Here is a 20074-nt window from a genome sequence, read left to right on the forward strand (position 1 = left end):
TAGGTTTTCTAAGAACGTAGAAATAATACTGCACAGTCAGTGCATCAATACTGAAACAAACTTTGTATAATATCACACGGGAGTCTTTTTAGACCTGCAGGCTCTTAAATATAGTTTTCTATAAAAGAGGAGCATCACACACTACTGTGCAGTGCATTATGGGATGAGTAGCTCACTGTTAAACGATCGCAGATGTTTCTCCTTTATTTTTGTTTATTTATTTAGTTACTTATTTATTATTTTTAATTAAATGTTTTCTTATGGGCGCAGCTGGCTCTTTCTAAACCTTAAACTTCTTGATTTTCTGAAATATAAAATGTACTTTCACGGCCGAATCCCTTTAAAAAGTGGGAGCTCAGCGTGGAGCTCCAATAAAACACGGGCGGAACTACAGTTCACTCCCTTCTCTTCTGCCGGAACTCGACAGTGTGACACTCGGGTCGTAAACAGCAGCGGCGCAGGCGCTAGCAGCGTTAGCTGCTGGAGGTAGGATGTCTTCAGCTCAGTGTTTTCCTCCGGCTCATGAACTCTGTCAGACGGATGTGGAGCGAACCTTCGTCCGCTGTCAGGAGGAGCTGCTGGACATCAGCTGGAAGCCTGAGATAAAGTTACACAGAATCGGTAAGAAACGATGACATGTTGCAGGGTTTTAGGGGTAGCAGGGAGCTGCAGGTTTTTCCCAAAGAGAAAAAAAGAGAGAGAAACGCCAAATTACATACAACCCAAATCCCAAATAGCTGGCTGCTGTGAAAAATGTAAATAAAACCAGAATGCAATAGTCTGCACATCCCATAAACCCATATTTTATTCATAAAGAACACATCAAGTCTTTAAACTGAGAAATGAACAATTTTAAGACAAAATCATTTTTGACAGCTCAAAGAAAAGTTGGCTGGAAAATGGAGGTGGTACTAAGAAGAAACAGATGGAGGAACATTTTGTATCTAATTAGCTTAATTGGCAGCAGGTCAGAAATGATGCTGTCATGGAAATCACAGCATGGTCTCAGGAAAGCGTCCAGAAATCATGTCTGTGAGCAGTTTGCTGTAGCGTGATCCAGAAATGCTGCCAAAGCTCATTTAAAATGGACCGAGGGAGAATGAAAACCATTTTGGTCGAATGGTAATTTAATTTGAACACAAGACTAAAGATGAGAATGGCCATCAGTGTTCAGTTCAAAAGCTTGCCTCTCTGATGTATGGAGGGAGATGAATCAGTGCTTGTGAAACTGGCAGCATCCACATCTGGAAAGAATCCATCACTGCTGAAAGGTATATACAGACAAGCAGCAGAGAATGGATGAGGGAATTTGCTCTCATCCAGATGGCGTCTGTTTTTGGGAAGGTCTTGTGAATTTAGCAAGCTGATTCTAAACCATGCAAAAGGATGGAGCAGGACAGCTCATGAAACATCTGCTTGTTAAATTCAGTTGTGTAAATCCACAAAAAGCAGTAAACCTTAGATCAGCTGATCACATCCTGTTCACAAAGAAATTCTACTGCAGCTCTCAACAGCAGTGGTGAGTCTTTCCCTGAGCTGAGCCACTACAACCAATTTTAGGCTTTCACAGCCTGCTTAAATCCACTTTAACCTCCGACTGTACTCATTTTCCTGACACCCCTTACTATGTAGGCAAAGGAAATGTTCCTTCTTTTTCTCTGCTCGTTTTCTACTTGAGTGATTTAAGCAGAGCACATTTATTAAGTTAACTTTAGTTTAAATTTTAAGTTTATATTCTCATTGATATTATTTTATTATTACATTAATATAGCACAAGATTTAGGTAGCGTTGCAAAAAAGGAGCCCCTCCAAAGAGCTGCTTTATACTTACGTACTTTACTATTATCATTAGATGCTGCATTCATTTAGTTTTTATTACACTCTGATTTAATACGGTGCAGAATCTTTGCTTTAGTCGTGTGTTGTGCAAACTCTGTTTCTGCCTTATTTACTTTAATTCCACATATGTTTGCACATGTTTCTACTGATCACAGCACCTTCTATTTCCTATCTAAATATAAAGAAATTGGTTTGGAGCTCTGCATTTACTGAGGCAATAGTATCGGTGACTTATGTGTTATGTAATCTGATCAACAGTTGGTTGTTGAATAACCAGGAAGGAAGAAACTTCACAAACTGACATGTTGCAATGATGGCATCTTCTTACAACACCACGCTCAAATTCAGTGAGCTCTTTCAAACCAAACATTCTGTTGTTTGGTTTGAGGGCTGCTTGGCTAGAAGCTTGATATTTCTACAGCTGTGGCAGCGGGACTGTAAACACCTGGGTTTAAAGATTAGCAGGTGTGGTCCTGTAGTATTGCCCATTTGGTGCATGTTTGGCCTGAAGTCTGTCGACACAAATCATTTGTTTAAACTAAAAGCACGTCGTGATTTTTTTTTTCCTTGTGAATTTCTGTGTTTAAAAGTTGTTAAAAAACAAAATGTTAAATGTATGTTAAACCAGTCATCACTAATCTGGGAGTTAAAATAGAGGCAAATCTTAAACTTGAAAGCCAGGTCAGAGCTGTTGTAAGATCTAGCTTTTTTCATTTGAGGGAATTAGCCAAAATAAAGCCTATCTTATCGAAACAGCATTTTGAGACAGTAATCCATGCCTTTGTTACTTCTAGGCTGGATTATTGTAACGCACTTTATTTTGGGGTTAGTGATGCGTCCATTAGGCGCCTGCAGGTTGTGCAAAATGCTGCAGCACGTCTTTTAACTGGAACAAAAAAGTTTGAGCACATTACCCCAATTTTAATTTCACTCCATTGGCTACCTGTACATTTTAGGATTGTTTTTAAAATTCTCTTATTTGCTTTTAAATCTCTTAATGGCCTGGCCCCCCCTACCTCTCAGAGCTACTATAACCATATACACCTCCCCGTTCCCTTAGGTCCGCCAATCAGCAGCTCCTTAAGGTACCAAAAACTAAGTATAAATCTAAAGGTGATCGTGCTTTTGCTGTAGTTGCTCCAAAGTTGTGGAATGATCTACCCTTGCATGTTAGGCAGGCCTCTTCTCTCTCTGAATTTAAAAGTCTTCTTAAAACATATTTATTCGCTGAAGCCTTTGGCATTGATTAGAGGGGTTGACTCAATTTGTTTTGACATGTTTCAATTTATTTTAGTTTTTTAGTTATTTATTTTATCTTATCTCATTTTAATTTTCTTTACTTATGCTTTTAGCATGTACAGCATTTTGTGAACTCTGGTTTTATGTTAAAGTGCTTTATAAATAAAGGTGGTATGGTATGGTGGTAAAATGAGGCAGGATGTGAATTTAAAAAAAAAACCCACTATGACTTCACATCCTAAACATCTGTGTTTTGTATGGAAGACAGACCAACTGAACTTAAAATGGGGACATGCAGTACTTTCATGTAATGCCAATTTATACTAAGGGTAACCCTTATTTAACCAGGTAAGTTATTAACAACAATCTTGCTCACACTGCGGGCTGAGCAAAGGGCAAATCCTTGTGAGGAAGTGAGTAGAACTAAAAAGAAATATTCAAATTAAGAGCAGCAGAACACATTTCAAAACTCTCTAAGATAAAAACACTGTCCCTGCTGGTTTAAAAACATGTGGTTACATTCCCCAGAACGTAATCGTCACACTAGGAACTTTTCATGTGTCCGTTTGTCCCCTCAGATCTTCTGTGTGTCAGTCAGAATGAGGAAGAGGAGCTCTGTAACCAGGAGAGAAACTCCCGTCTGGACCAGGAGGATCCAGAACCTCCACAAATCAAAGAGGAAGAGGAAGAACTCTTCATCAGTCAGGAGGGAAAGCAGCTCCTACTAAAGGAGGAGATCGATACTTTTATGGTGACTCCTGCTTATGAGGACAGTGACCTCAGCGAGTCAGAATCAAACTGTGATCAGCTCCTCTCTCCCAGCTCTCCTGAAACTGAGAGCTTGAACGAAGGAAGCTTTGATGTAGCCTCAGGATCAACTAGAAATGCAGAGCTGAAACCAAAGCAGAGCCGTCACAGAAACAGTGACAGCAATTTAGACTCTGTCAGTAAATGTGATGTTTGTGGGAAAGACTTTCAAGATGACGGGAACCAACACAGAACCTCAGAGAAGCCGTACGCTTGCAGCACCTGTGAGAAAGAGTTCTATCAGCTTTATATAATGAAGTATCACCAAAGTGGCATCGCAGAGGAGAAGCCATTTTCTTGTGAAACATGCGGGAGAGGTTTCCGAGCTCGAGATAAAATGTTGATTCACATGAGAATCCACACAGGCGAGAAGCCCTACCTTTGTAATGCCTGTGGGAAAAGCTTTTCTCAGTCATCGGCGTTGAAACGGCATGCGTTAATTCACTCGGGAGAGAAGCCGTATTCCTGCAAAATATGTGGGAAAACCTTCTGTCAGAGTAGTGATTTGACCGTCCACAGCAGAATCCACACGGGTGACAAACCGCACATCTGTAAGAGCTGTGGGAGAAAGTTCTCTGACGCTTCAGCGTTCAAACGGCACACGGCGATCCACACGGGCGAGAAACCGTATTCCTGTAAACTGTGTGGAAACAGCTTCAGGCAGAGTGGCCATTTGCTGCGACACATGAAGATCCACACAGGCCAGAAGGACTACTCTTGTACAATATGTGGCAAAAGTTTCACTCAAAGCGGCGGTTTGAACGTCCACATGAGGATTCACAATAGATAGAGACCGTACTCTTGCAAAGTGTGGGAAAAGCTTCATCAATCGTCGTAACGTGTCTGCACACATGAAAATATAAATTTGCAGGAGAAGGAGTCCTGCCAGACATGTGGGAAGAGTTTCACTCAGTGTTAGTTTAACAGCCCACAGACTCTCAGGAGGAAAGTCAGGCCTGTAATGTCTGAGTGGAAAATACGTCTGGGAACAGAAGTCGTTAAGTAGAGCTTTCAGTTTTTAAGCGATGTATAGCAGGCTGTGTTCGATGAAGCTGCCTGGGCCTGGATCAGTGTGTCAGACTGCACAATCAATCTTTGTCAAATTGTCCAGTAGATGTGGTGAATCTGTAATAAGTGCATTTCAGTTTTTATTGAATAGGTCTTATTGAAATGTGGATGTTTGTAAGGGCGTATGATGATGTCATGGATTCAGTGGGTTGTACTCTGAGGCCTGTACAACATTTGAAATGTTGTCAGTGTGCTTTCTGCAGGCAGATATAACGTTCAAACGATTTTCAGATGACTGCATTCTGTGTTACATCGCTCCTGTTTCAAATAGTTTTATGTCCGAGCACGTTGTCTCAGCTTGTTCCTGTGTGCAGTGTTTGTGATTGGGACACGCAGCTGAGGCAATATTAGATGTAGATGTTGGATAACAATCATTCTTTTAGCACCAGTTACTCAGGTTCATTCACCTAACAGTAATTTATACTCCAAGTATCACCTGGTGTCATAATAGCAGTAATTGTATAACTTTGTTGTATTGCAAGGGTAACTGAAGCTACACAGCAGGAGTGAAGGAGGTCAAAATGAAGAAGATCTTGTTAAATGTGTGAGGTGTTAATGTTTCATCTGAAATTAAGGACTTTAAAACCTCTGTTAATGTTTCTCTCTCCTGAACCTGCTGGAAGAACATGGTGAACTGATAAGGACCACGGTTTACCCCACCTCTGTGTACTTAGAGGGCCTGTAACTCTGAAAATACTTAAAGTACGAGTGTTGCATGGTTTATTTAAACGTACTGAACTATTGTACAGAAAAACTGATTATGAGTCAAGTGTGAAATTTTCCAGATTTTATATGAAATATAAATGATGTTGTTTGGTTTTACGTTATGTTTCCATCTGAGGCACCTGATTAAAATTTGCACATTGTAGTCAGCCTGTCTGTTTCTGTTTTATCAGGGTTTAGTTCCTCCTGCTGGTCAAAGCCCAAAATTACATTTAAAAGTAATAAAAAGAATGAAAGATGCTGTGCATTATTAGCATCAGCCTGCATTTTAAACCAGCATTAAACAAATATGAAAACACCTTTAGAGCTGTCTTTTTATTACCCTGACATGACTGTAAATGTTTTTAATGACAGAAACATGAAGTCTGACTGCTGTGAAGGTTTTCTGCTGCCAGAAGAATCGGATCAAAAAGATTAAATGTAAGTGAAAATCACGTGAGTCATAAACTAAAACAAATTCCTAAAAGTCTGGATGGGCTGTAAAATGTAAAAACAGGTCACATTACAATAGAACATAGAAAACATGTCAAATGTCCATCCATCCATTTGCTTCTGCTTATCCGGGGCTGGCTCAGCCTCAGCAGAGAAGCCCAGACCACGCTCTCCACCACCACCTCCTCCGGCTCGTCTCGGGGAACACCAAGGCGCCCTCACGCCGGTCGTGTAAGTTCAAGTTCAGCTTGGTCTCTGTACATGAGACCGTTCTGAAATACGAAAGGTCTCTGTGACGAAAAAGACATTTTTATAATGAGCATGTAATGAAAACAGCGGGTTGTGGGTTGAATCACACACAAACCTTGTTTCATGAATCTGACACATTGTAAGGCAGGAAGAATATCACCAGTTCTTCACATGTGTCAAACAGGGTGCGTGAATCTAACAAAAGGCGCTGATTTCTTTTTCAATAAGCGACGGTCTCAGTTCCTCGTTCATTTTCTTGTCACGTCTCATTTTTATACCAAGAATTTGAGCTGCTGACATTTTAAATATTAGAAAAGTTAACAGCATGATGTTTAAATGTATTTTAGATATTTTGTAAAAACTGAAGACAGTATTTTCACAGAGATACACTGACTGAACCTTTCCAGTATTGACATCAACACCTATGAAATGATTTATTCATCACGATGAGGAAGAAACTGAATCGTTCTTTTATGTTCAAAGTAAGTAAAACAATAAATAAAAACAGGACTTTATTTCTTTGCAGTCGTCTTGTGAAACACAGAACAGCTCAGAGCTGAAAAAACTAGATCAGCCCACAGACTAAGCTGTTGTCAGGACACTTGACCCGGTTTCTGTCATCAGACTAATATCCAGCCCAAACACGGGGTTGGTGCATTCATAACTCCTCTAACAGCGCTCTGACTCTGGGTGATGGACATTTCAGTCACAGATGATTTCTCCATCATCTGTGATTTGATGTTTCAGCTCTGTGGCGTCCCGCCTGGAAGCTTCCCCGTTCTCCACTCTGTGGTTCTCGTGTCGACCGGCAGGTTGCTGCTGCTTCTGAAACTTTTCCCACACATCCTGCAGGAAACGGCTTCCTGCCCATGCGAGTCCTCATGTGGACACTGCCGCTCTGAGTGAACCGTTTCCCGCGCAGTTAACAAGAATACAGCTTCTCGTCTGCGTGGACTCTCATGATCCTCTCGAATGGCGTCATGAAGCTGAACCTCTTCAGATTTTTTTTCCAGATGTAGTTTCTCCCACATGTAGATTCTCACGTGGCTCGCTACGCTCGAGTGATTTTGGAGACACTTCCTGCATGTTTTGCAAGTATGCAGCTTCACACCGGTGTGGATCCTCAGGCGAGCCGTTAAATCGCTGTTCTGACTGAAACCCTTCCCACAGAATTCACAGGAGCACAGTTTCTGTGACAAACTCATCAGGAAATTATTTACTGAGGTCAGAGGTCAAGAGAAGAGCAGGTTCATTTTCTTGCTTCCTTTTGCATGTGAGGAGGCGCCCCCTGCTGTCTATTAGTCAAAACAACATTTCAATCTGAGCTTCAGAAGAATGAAGCTGCTGAGTGCCCAACGAACGATGAGCTGTTTCTCACATGGAGGCCACAGCAAAACATCTGTAAACGTGTGGGCTTAGTGATGAAACAGCAGGAGACGCCATGTCTGACTTAAGCGCTCGCGAGTGCGATGAAGGATCCCAGAGAGCCGACTGTTGGTTTGTGAATCATTTATTAAAGAAAACGTCCAGAACTCGAGTGTCACTTTAAAAAACCTGAACAATGAAAAGATGACAAAACATCTTCAAAACATCAGACGTATCAATCTATGTACAACTAGTGCATTTATACATGATTAATAAAATAAAGAAAGCTGAAAGGACATGCACAGTTACTCAGTAACAAACTCATTTAGAATTTAGAGCTTCGGTCTTTAATTCACCTCATTTATTAAAATAAAACAAAAAAGAACGGAATATTTACAATTTGTTTCTAATACTGACATCAGGAACTACACACGTGGTGCAAACGTGTAAGCTTTTCCTCCAGGACCTCAGAGAAACTCAAAGATGGCCTCACAGCTCGCTCTGTTAGTCTGCATTTATAGACTTGGTTTTTTTTACTGGCACAAATTTGCTGTTTTACATGATTTTATGATGTAATCGAGAACCATCGGGAACATTTCACACTTTTAAAAGAATTTTATTGCCAAATAAATCAAATGTATGTAAATCCCAGGAGTTTCCTGGTCACAGATCCAAAATGTTCATTTGATTCTCCTCCGAGCGACTTGGTATCACTTTCTTGTGATATGCTGGAAAACGTTCAGCTGGTCATCGACTGACAGTTAGTTTGGTCAAACCTTAAAAAGCAGGTGGAAGAGCAGAAGCTCACAAACTGATCCTGGAGCTGTGATAAAGCAGGAACAATCAGGATTTGACCCAGAAGCTGAGCTGCAGCACACGTTGTCTCTGCAAACACCGACTCGTTCAGCAGTTTATTTGCAAATAAAAATCTTTGAAACGTATGAAATGCTTGTGACTGACTTCGAAACATATTTTTCCCCAAAGATATTCGTGCAGCTTTCTTGCAGCCTGAAACACACGTTTGCTGTATTTCTGTGACATTTAGTGCAAATCTTGCTTGAACACAACTTCTTGTGTGGAGTGACAGTTTACAACCTACAACTATGTGTCACACGTGTGCAGCTTCACGTGTGCGGATCCTGGGAAGCTTCAGCATTTGGGACTTTTTCATACAAGTTTTTTTTACCCACTTCACATTTTGCAGACTTTTTTATGCTGACTCTTGGACGTGTGAGAGTTTTCTACAGTTTCTTTCATTGGCCTTTCTTCTGCGCTTCCTTCTTTGTTTCTCGTCCACATTTGCGGCTGATCCTGACCTCACGTGCTTGCTTCCTATCAGACTCCAGTTTGGGGAGCTGTGAAAGAGAATCTGGCCATCGTTTGGTTCCTGTTCTCTATGTTCCTCATAAACAGGAGTCACCACAAAGCTCTCGGTGTGACGCTTCAGTGCCGACTGCACTCCCTCCCTCCTGAGTTTGTGCTGTTCTTTGATCTGTGGACGCTTTGGTTCTTGCTGATTGGACAACAGTTTCTTGTGTTTTTGTTTAACATGAGGAGGCCCTGGTTCCTCCTGGTTCAGGCTGCAGTTCCTCTCCTGGTTACAGAGACGCTTTTTAGGAAGAACCTTCTCTGCTGCAGTGACGTGGAGCTGTGGGTGGTCTGCAGGGACAAGATAAATGTTAGTAACAGTCCATAAATAAGCACAGAGTACAATCCTGACCTAGCAGGTGATTTAAACTTCTGTGTTGGTGTTTGAGACCTTGTGGTCGCGTCTCGTGTGTCATATAAGCTGTGCCAGCCGTCGGAAGCAAATAAAATGCCAGGGCATTATTCTGCCTCCCTACCTACTCTGCTGGGGAAATTTTAAGAGGTAAACATGTTTGACATATTCTTCCACATCTTTGTAAATGCTCTTGCGTCCATTCCAACAGACAAGCTCCCTCCAGGAGCTTCAGGGAGTCTTTATTTTGAGATGATAGTGATTATTTTCTGATTAATTCAAAACCTTTGTTGAAAAAGTAGCTGGAAGTTCACAGGAGGAACTGATGTGACTTGGGTTTCAGAGAGATCTGGTTATAACGTATCTGCAGAGTAGATTTAATACAGTACACAGAGTACAAGTACAGATCAGCTAAGTGCAGGTACTAGTTTCCTTCTGATCCAATTTCACAAACCAAACACACAAAAAAATACAAAAGTCCTAATGACACTTTTCTACTCTACAACATGTCTCCTTCACCCATTCTGTCACACACACTTTTCTGCACCTATCCAACAGTCAGCAGCTCAGGTTCAGCATCCTGCCCACAGACACTCTGGAGCAGAGGGAACCCCCACCCTTCTGGTTAGCAGGTGAGCTGCTGAGCTACACCACCCAGCTGTGCTGTATCATCACTACAAGTCTGGCGTTAGAAGCTGTGACAGACTCGGTGAGTTACGGTGATTTCTACAAGTGTACAGACCTGAGGAGCCCGCTACCGCTAATCCGCCGGAGCCACGTTACCTGCCGGTGGGCATGCTGAGCCGTCAGCGTCTCTGCTGCTCTGACCTCAGTCTGATCTTTCTAAAAGCTGAAGGTGTCTGCTTTTAACTCCGCATTTCTCATATTATTATTATTATTATCATTATTAATATTACTATTGTTACTTTGGTCTGCGAGGATGACATAAAGAGCTCGGAGCTCCCGCAGGCTCACACTCATTCATCCCGGTTAGCCTACCGATCCTCTGAAGCTTGATCTCCGGCTTCCAGAAGCTCTCCAGCAGCCTGCGCTGCCGCTCGATGTCCTGCTCGTATTTGACGATCGTGTTTTCAAACACCGTGAAAATTTCATCCACGGCGGCAGACAGCCGCTCGTTGACAAAGTTTATCAGAAACTCCACTGTGGACATTTTTACTTTCGATTAAACGATCAGCACAAGTCCTTCTACAGTTCCGGATTCTGCTGAATCTGCTTCCGCTGTGTGCTGCACCATTAAAGGTTCTGAATGAAGCTGAGACGTTTTTTAAAGTTCCGCTCTCGGTAAATTACTGCCAAACGTTATTTCTTACATAATAATAATAATAATAATAATAATAATAATAATAATAATAATAATAATAATAGTTATTATTGTTGTTTTTTATTATTTTATTATTGTTTTTTATTTTTTATTTTTTGTACTGGCACAGTTATTGAAAGTAAGTAATCGCAGGCCGCCATCATTTCCTTTTTTTTTTTTTGTCTGTCCCGTTTGGCTCTTTTGCCCTCAGAATTGTTGTCTAAAGGCAAAGAAAGATGCCCAACGGATTTACTTTACCAAATTGACCATCCCAGCCTTGCCATAATGGTCCATTTGATTCACCTTTTATTGTTTATTTTATTTTCACTTACTGAATATGGGACAGACTTGACTGGGGGAAAGAAGGGGAGAAAGAAAGAGGGAAAGAGAAACAGCTGAGAAGAGGGACGGGGGAGAAGGGCAAAAGACAAAAACCAACAGAACGGGCAGAGAAAAAAAGAAGAAAAAAATGCATATATCAATCACCTGGATCACCTGCTGAGAAAGAAAAAAGAAAACAAGCAGAAGAGAACAAGAGTAATAGAATAAACAACATCACAATGATATATGGCAGGGGTGCTCAATACGTCGATCGCGATCGACCAGTCGATCGCAAAGGTAGTATTGGTAGATCGCATGGCATTTAAAAAATAGATGCCAGCCTATCATCCATCCCGTCACTTGATTGATACAGGGAAGCCAGTCAGATGACAGCAGATTTTTTCTGACGCTTAGGTCGCTGCGCATGCGCAAACAGCGGCGCGAAGTGTAGTAAAACTGACAAGCTAGTCAGCGAGTTAACTCCAATTTTTAGCTCTCGGTTTTTTCTCTTAAACCTGGCCGTCAGCAGCTACTGTCCGGACTATGCATCCCTGGCTGATTCAATTCAGTGCAAGTCATCAGAGTAAACTCAGGTAATGACAAAAAATTTACATAGTTAATTGTGTTGTGAAATATTGGATATTGCGGTTATGCATGTATATACATTGTAGATATAAAGAATCCTCAATATATTTATAAATAAGTTTATGTTTTGGATTTTTGTAGTGGGTAGATCATTTTGACTTGGTCATTTTATAAGTAGCTCACATGCGGAAAAAGTGTGAGCACCCCTGATATATGGGAATATGACAGTAAATACTAAATGTTAAACATTATTGTGCAGCACATAAGATCAACAGAACACAGTGTGCTTTGAGGTAGGAGCCAAAAAGGGTGTAGTTTGTGGGTGTGATCACCCGTGTGTACACCTGTGAGCATGGACGCGCTTGTTTTTAAAAGGTTCCTTCATGTAATGATCTGCTAGAGGGTGTGGGGGGGCCACAGCCCCGTCCTCCAGGGCATGAAGCAGGTATGGAGGAGATCAAAACTCCAGACATCCAGAGGCCCCCAGAACACAAGAGACCAAGGAAGACCAACAGAGGGGCAGCTGTGCCACTGTCCCAGAAAGAGCTGAGGAGAGTCCCAGATGAGGGCTCACTCAGCAGCCGCGGAGCAGAAGCCAGGGGGAGTTGCAGTGACGCGCCCGTGAGCTCCGCCGGCAGCCAGCTGCGCCTGAGTGACCGAGCCCCAGGCCGAGAGGCCGGGGGCACCCCACCTCCGAAGTGGCCCGAGCGAGCCCCAGGCTCCAGGCCCCGATAAGTGGCCACCAAGGAGTGAGCCGGTGTGTACCTGGACGCCCATCCCCAGACACAAAGAACCACCAACGCACCGACACCTGAGGGAGTCCGCCACTGGCAGGGAAGTGGTGGTGGGTGGAGATAGGCCTCCAAACCTTGGAGGGCCTGAGATGTCCCCAGAGAGGTGGCGCCTGACACCCAACCTGACATATAGACACAGACATACAGGCACACACAGATACAAACATCTATTCCCACCCTCATGCTCTCATATGCACTTACTCCACACTCAACCAACGTGGAGACAGACATAAAGAGACGCTGTACACACGATCACACTCCCCAAGCGTACTCTACGAACCGGGTCTAGGTACCCTTGCCCCTGGAGGGGGGAACTGCACCCAGACCCAGGTGGTGTTACCCTCCGCCATCATTTCCATTTTCACTGTATAATATGGTCTTATACCATAATCTGACAGCGTGTTTATTTGTTTGATGTCGCTGTCACAGTGTCATGTCACTTGTCTTTTAAAGAATTACTAAAAATCATCACTGCGACATTTATAAGATTTACAGCTTATCATGTATGTGTCACGTGTCATGTCACCCGAGCAGCCATCACAGCAGCTCTTACTACCATCGTGTAAACCTTCTCCTTCAGTCACAAATCATCCACCCACTCCACTCTGCCTGCTCTCTTCTTAAAGTGTCAGTAATACATATACAACAATAACAGTTTAATCATTAATTTCTTTAATAAATAAATAAATCCCCCCCCCCAAAAAAATAAATAAATAAAAAATAAAAATAAAAAAAATAATAAAAAATTAAGAACAATGAAACAATGACTTTACCTGCTCGCATCGACTCTTTTCATGCACATAATTTGTTTTTGGGATCATTTTCTGAAAAGAGGATCAAAAACAAACAATAAGGAGAAAATAAAGCAAAGTAAGCAGATGAAATTGACTGAATATTACTTATTTTATTTTATTTTGTTGGCATTGTAGTATATTAAGATGATAAATAAATAAAAATATGATGAGGTGAAGTCATTGTTTCATTCATTTTAAGTTTTTTTTTTAAGTAAAGTAAGTACTGGTGCATGAAGCCTGATAGAAGTTAATATAAATTTAAAAGTACAAATCCAAACAAAAAAAATTACAGAATTATTTATGGCATTAACAGGTGCAATATTTATACAATACAGATGCTTATTTTTTATATGTAATTTATCTGTAATTAAAATTATCATTTCAATCTTTATGCAAACAAACCCAGTTCCAAAAACATATAAAAACAATAATAATAAAATCAAATGAAAATCAAATATTCATCTATTTTAGTCATGGATCTGAGCAGCTTTAAGACCCAGAGCAGAGCGGCTGTCAGCAGCGGTAAATATAGCAGCATTGTGGTGTGTGCGCTGTTCTGTGTGCGGTGTCGGTGTGCGGGTCAGAACAGCTCCGGGTCATCATGAGGAGGCCTGAACAGACCGGAGCAGTCTGAGCTCTCCTGTCAGCACGAAGCGAACATGGCGCGTCTTTAAAGCACAAACTGAGCGTGAAGGAGCCTGAAGATCAGCCGCACGTGAGTCACGGCGTCCTTGTGTTCAGCGAGTGTGAGGCGTTCACTGCCTGCTGTTTCTGTAGGTTAACTGAACATCTTAAATCTCTGTCACTGGGGCCACAGAGAATATTTAATGTCTGTACCTTTATTATATTATTGAGATGACATATGCCAAGTAAAATGCTTCAACTAAGATTTATTTTCTTTGTGAATCATCAATAGGTTAAATGATTACATTTATTTTAAGTGATTAAAAATCCTGTAGCGCGAGCTGATATCCTGATGTGTACTTTATCCAGCTTTTATTTACAGAAATGTGAAACAAGGAAAAGCAAAAGAATCTCATATGTGATCCAGTGAATAAGGTCCTGATTAATCTTGCAAATATATTTTTCATCAATACATTAAACGTGTTATTATTTATACCACTACCACTACAAAGCGCTTTATATGGTAACAGCAGAAGCTGTACAATACAATATTAGAGGTAATCAAACAATCCTCTGTGAGAAACACATGAAGAAAAATGAGAAAAAAGAAACTGTAGGAGAGAGAAGACAAAAGTTAACGACTGATGGAGTAACATGATAGAGTTTTACGATATGAGACGACCAGATTATTCAAGACCTGGTATGTAAAGAGAAGGTTATTTTTTTCTTTAACAAAAAACAAATCTGTAATATCTGTAAAAGATTCAGCTCAGTATGCAGCAAGTGAAACACTGTACAGTTAAAAAAAGAAGCTGACAAACGCACATCAGAAGTTACGCGAGGCTCTACCTTCACACTTCTACTTCAGCAAGCAGAAAAGATATTCATTTAAATAATAACTAAAAGTAAAGAATGAATGTCGTTCCTTTTAGTTTTACTTTTAGGAGGAAGTCAGAGTGGATGGACGGGTGTAGCCTTGAACTCTGCGACAGAGTCAGAGACTAACTAATCATTTTCTCAGTGTTAAATAGACTGCTGAACCCGACACCGCTCTCTCTCCAGGCACTAGTTACCTGTGAGCCTCACTGACAGTGTAAGGAAGCCCACGAGGGTCAGTTCTTCCACAGCCTGGCCAGGATGTTGCAGCTGTGTAAAGTCACCAACGCTCTGTTCATCAGTAACGCCCGCTCAGCCTGCAGCGACGAGCTCATCCAGCAGGAGGCGGTGACGCTCTGCATCAACGTGTCCAAGCAGCAGCCGTTTCCCTCCAGCAGCATCACCAAGCTGCAGATACCCGTCTACGACGACCCCAACGAGGACCTGTACAGCCACTTTGACCGCTGTGCCGACGCCATCCAGAAGGAGGCGAACCGCGGCGGACGCAGCGTCGTCTACTGTAAGAACGGACGCAGCCGCTCGGCCACGATCTGCATCGCCTACCTGATGAAGCACCGCAAACTGTCCCTGACAGACGCCTTACAGGTGAGGATCTATCCCACCCTGCTCTACTTTACTTTTTGTACAGGTTACAACTTTGGCATCTGGTGTTAGTGATGAACTTTGTCCACCCTCCACAGACCCCGAGCTCCTCCTGCTGACTGTGAGGCAGATTATAAATGTGACACTTTGTTTATTGGAAAATAAACTGCACATTGATTAAACAAACTGCTGAGTTTGTTCACTCTTAGAGGAGCTGTTAGGTTCCATAAATACTGTTCTCTCTCCCGAGACGTAACATCTCGACGTTTTGTCACGTCCCGCAGCGGACCGTGAGAACGCGAAAAGTGACCTTCCGCGTTCTTATGGTCCGCACCAGGTTATGGATGAAATCCAGTGGAATGACGCTCCCGCGGTAATAGACCTTCCAGCCATGTATTCCAGCCCTATACCTAACCTTCTCCCTAAGTCTAACCATAACTTTATTCCTAACTTTAACCAGCACTTTAATGACGTTAAATAGTGTTTTCCCAAGAGGTTTGAAGAAAATGAACAAAGATGTGTAGATTGAGTCCAAACGGTTGTCATATTTCCTCATTTTTCCAATCTCGTCATTTAGGAATGTGTTGGGTGCCTTGAAAACGTAATATGTTGACGATTTGTCACCTAGCATTACGCTTTGGGAGAACGTGCTGATAAATAATGATCAAGTCTTCAAATGAAGGTCTGAGGACTGAAAGAGTAATAGAGTGAACACAAGTCACAGAAAAAGTGCTGAACTTTTGGTTGCTTCAGAGTTTTTCACACATACAGTTTTTGTTTATCATTTAATAAGTATTATTTTGCAGATTTTAAAATGCCAATCATCCTATTTATAAGTCTCACTGTGCTTTGAGCCGTCTAAATCAGCCCAATCCTGCTGCATGAAGGTCAAAAATGTGGAGGACTGAGCTCAACCTGCAGCTGAGAGGTTTGTTTTCTGACGCTGAAGCTTTTATTATCCAAAGTGCCCTTGAACACAACACTGAAAGATGAGCTGCACACTGAGCGTTGCTATATTCATGCTCAGAAGGGACAAATACAACAATTCAGCCCTTCTCTGAAGGCTGACACCCCTGGTCCTGTTTTGTGCTGCAGATTTGGCTCAAATGAAAAAGAAAAAATGTTATTTAATTAAATTTTATTTACTGACCTATATTCGTAACATTAACTATCTGTTTAACCCCAACAACAGAAACACATCTTTGTTTAATGTCTTTTTTGCTTTTTGTAACGTAAAATTAAAATTTTTTGGAAAAAATTGTTGAAAAACAACATAAATACTTTAAAAAATCTTCCACATCTTGTTGTGTTGAGAAGAAGCTGAATTTATGCATTATCTATTTATTAATCATCATTTCTTTTTATTATTAATTTATATTTAGAGTTTAAATCAGATGTTATACTGTTCACTAAAATATTTTCCCACAGTTTCTCCGATAACTTCAAACATTAAATGAGTTTTATGATTTGACAGAAATGAAGGACTGAAGTTTTGCAAACGTCATGACAGGTAATCAAAAAAAAAATATGTCCATAAAACAAATAAGAGAAAACAGGAAAAATTTTATGAAATACAAAAATATTTAGAAAATATTAAAATAACTTGTAAAGTACAGAAATACAAATCATGCAGAGCAACCACAGATCCTTAGAAACAACCAGAGCTCGTCACTGTTCATTTCCCTTTTCCCAGAAAGTCAAGACGGCTCGTCACGTGATCGACCCGAACCCCGGCTTCATGTCTCAGCTGCAGAGATACGAAGAGGAGCTGAAGCGGAGACGAGGAAAGTCCTGATCCTTCTTACAAAACTCAGAGTCCGCAGCTGAAAACAGAAGCAGTGCTGAAGCTTCTTCACCTCCGTCCTCCTCTTCTGCAGGATTTTACACGCCGTCACTTTAATTAAGGCTTAGATGAATGAATTAACCTCTAGATTACGGCCTGTTTTTAAAAAGAAGTCCCAACAAATATGTATTGAACTTATTTTAATGTTAGGATACTGAAGATATCCAAGTATCTAAAATGTGACCTGATAAAAACAATATTTAAGGAAAGTTTTTATTACAAAAACTGAACAAGTGGAGATGATGAGAAAAAGTATAGAAAGTTTTAAAATCAAGTCAAATAACATAAGAAGACAAATTAACTATAAAATTTGAACTAAGCTGAAGTGAAGGTGGAACTGTTACCTCCTAAATGTACTGAATATACACACTACATGATGTTCATCTACAGAAAACGAGGCTCATTTACTGTACGTAATCACAATAACATTATTTCTTTTATAAACCTTTACTTTGTTACAAAGCACTTAAAGAAAAAACAGACAGGACAACATTTGTACCAAGTTTGTGGAAAATAAAAGGTGAAGACATCAAAAAGAGCGAAAATGTGGTTTATATCTAAAAGTTCAAAATATGAACTAAGAAGTATATTTATTATCCAATTATCAGTTACGATCTATCAGGTTGCTGCTCACCGTTGGTTTCACTATTGATTACTTTGCAGCCAATACTTCTATTTAAATTAAAATAAAATACTTTAAACCATAATTGGCAACAAAATAGTATAAAAACTGATTATTTTTATGCTTGTCCTCTCAGTGGTTCACTAATCATAAGAAAATCAAAAAGAATGATTATTTTCTGTCTAAACACTCAGTTTTCTTTTCTTGTCCAAGTCTGAGCACACGTGGCTGCAGTCCCACCTTTTACCTCTAGGTGGAATCACTTACACAGAAAATAATGCAGCCCCGTGAACACGTGACGAGTCAGGCTCCTCTTTAATTTGATCTGAAACATTAAAAAAATCCACAAAGAAGCTCAGGGATGATAATAAACCGTGACGTGAGATTTCGATCTTCATCAGCGTCTCTCTTGTGAACCTGATTAAATGAGAACTCACCTGGATTTTATTCTGACAGGATGTAACCTTAGGAGGCTATCTCACTGATCCTAGGTCAGTTTCACTGTAGAGCATGGATGATGTTACACTGAGAGTTTCAGTTAAGATGCGATAATATGGAGCTTTCCAGGTACTTAAGCCTCTCCTGTTAAAACTTGTTAAATTCACACAAAACCTTTACATTTATTATTTGTCAAAGAATTATTTCCCAGGAGGCTCCAATTTAACTTCACCTGAGATTTAATTTGAACTTAGGTTAACATATGCCAACGTGGAATTGTTCATTTAAATAAGTGAAAAGCTGAAATTTTCCAGAACAGAAATCTTTAAACTTTTTATGTTGTCATAGTAAAGTCAAAGGTTGTTACAAGTTAGAGATTTGAAAGCTTTTTAGTTTAAATCACCTTATAAAACTGATAATAATGTCGAGATCAAGTAACAGTTTATATTAATATTCTATGAATCAGCCTCTGAATGATACACGGGAAAAACATTTTCCTGGACATGAACAGGAAAGCAACATGTTCCTGGTCTTTTATATTTAATTAAACAAAAAAACAAAAAGAAAGAAAGAAGATTAATTATTAATCTCTAAAAGCACAAAATCTTGAAACTGGGCATAAAAACAAAAGAACACAAACAAAAATGTCTTGCCTTAAAGAGCCACTGAATTATTAATTGTCAGTTTTTTTAATGCTCCATCAGATGTCTTAAAGCTCTGTAAATATACAACATATTAAATACTCAGGTTAAAATAGTAGAAAAGAAACAAACATATTCAAGTACTTATGTGGGAAACGGTCTGAATTTTTAACATTTTGGCAGCTTATTAAGTCTGAACGATCTCGTCATGTAAAACATGTAAGTCTGTGAAATTCAGCAGTTTTATATGTTAAATGTGTTCTGTGAGTTTTAATGCTGCTTCTGGTTAATAATTATCTTTTAATAAACAAAACAAAAAACCTTGTGAAAATCTTTGGTGTCTGCAGAGTCTTACTGTTGATCTCAGGTGTGTCCTCCTTTTGATGCTGCCATCAGAATCTAAAAGAAATGATTTTATTTGCACAGATATTATTTAAACCACCTGTGACCTCAGTTTTTATTGTAATGAGTCTATAATTACAAAAGCAAACAGATGTCTGTGTTAGCTAAAGGGTGTTACCATAACAGGCGCTTAAAGAAATAATCCTGCCCTGCCTCTTTAAGACCAGGCTGCTGTAAACAATCGTTTGTGAGAAAATAAAAATAAAGTTAAATGTTGATCACTCAAAAATGAGCTCTGTGGTCATTGTCTACAATATGTTGGCCGAGGTTTAACTTTATGTTTTATTCCTGTCCTGAGATGTGTTTGTTTCTGAAGCTGAAGTAAAAAACACTGCAAACCACAATATTTGATTAAAAATACTCCAAAGACACGAGTAAGGCTCACAGTTGTTAGTCTAGTGATCGTGGCTCAAGAGTTGGCAGTTCGTCTTGTAATCGGAAGGTTGCCGGTTCGAGCCCTGGCTCCAACAGTCTCGGTCGTTGTGTCCTTGGGCAAGACACTTCCCCTACTGGTGTTGAGCAGAGGGCCGATGGCGTGATATACCAGTGAAATAACAAATTGGCTTTCTCATTCGGCTCTCTCTTTACCACAACAGATTGGTACAGCAGCCGCATGACTGTGAATGTCCCGCCAGCCTAACTGTCAATCGCACGTCTCACTCGTGAGCAAGATCCTAAAATACTTGAACTCCTACACCTTGGGTAGTAACTCGTCCCCAGTGGCGGTCCTAGCCTGTTTGGCGCCCTGGGCGAACACTCCCTTTGCCC

The 20074-nt window shown here is 40.5% G+C and overlaps 2 protein-coding genes across 9 annotated transcripts; one reads left to right on the forward strand and one right to left on the reverse strand.

The window, feature by feature from the left end:
* The first annotated feature begins 386 nt into the window (after window positions 1-386).
* Window positions 387-19535, forward strand: dusp28 (dual specificity phosphatase 28). 8 transcript variants are annotated; one of them, XM_080292513.1, is made up of 5 exons: window positions 483-621; window positions 6031-6096; window positions 6252-6339; window positions 14944-15363; window positions 17054-19535. In XM_080292513.1, exons 4-5 carry the CDS (start codon window positions 15019-15021, stop codon window positions 17153-17155), a joined length of 447 nt encoding a protein of 148 aa, XP_080148639.1. In that variant the 5' UTR covers window positions 483-621; window positions 6031-6096; window positions 6252-6339; window positions 14944-15018; the 3' UTR covers window positions 17156-19535. The 8 variants fall into 8 exon arrangements, with proteins under 8 accessions (XP_080148637.1, XP_080148639.1, XP_080148638.1 ...); XM_080292512.1 differs by having other exon boundaries at window positions 6031-6339; XM_026149393.2 differs by lacking the exon at window positions 6252-6339.
* LOC113010340 (uncharacterized) lies at window positions 7852-10613 on the reverse strand. Its single transcript, XM_026149379.2, has 2 exons — window positions 10442-10613; window positions 7852-9381 (listed from the first exon to the last, which is right to left on the reverse strand). Exons 1-2 carry the CDS (start codon window positions 10611-10613, stop codon window positions 8933-8935), a joined length of 621 nt encoding a protein of 206 aa, XP_026005164.2. The 3' UTR covers window positions 7852-8932.
* Window positions 19536-20074: the final 539 nt, after the last annotated feature.

This window comes from Astatotilapia calliptera, chromosome 18 (genome assembly GCF_964374335.1).
Source record: "Astatotilapia calliptera chromosome 18, fAstCal68.1, whole genome shotgun sequence".
In the NCBI taxonomy this organism is placed as follows: Eukaryota; Metazoa; Chordata; class Actinopteri; order Cichliformes; family Cichlidae; genus Astatotilapia; species Astatotilapia calliptera.

What these genes read in the sequence shown, in the direction of transcription:
- dusp28 (XM_080292511.1), top strand. Translation starts at nt 492, where the DNA reads ATGTCTTCAGCTCAGTGTTTTCCTCCGGCTCATGAACTCTGTCAGACG. An exon ending in GATAAAGTTACACAGAATCG is followed by an intron (nt 622 to 3,656) that starts GTAAGAAACGAT and finishes TTGTCCCCTCAG; the next exon opens with ATCTTCTGTGTGTCAGTCAG.
- LOC113010340 (XM_026149379.2), bottom strand. Translation starts at nt 10,613, where the DNA reads ATGTCCACAGTGGAGTTTCTGATAAACTTTGTCAACGAGCGGCTGTCT. An exon ending in GATCAAGCTTCAGAGGATCG is followed by an intron (nt 9,382 to 10,441) that starts GTAGGCTAACCG and finishes TTGTCCCTGCAG; the next exon opens with ACCACCCACAGCTCCACGTC.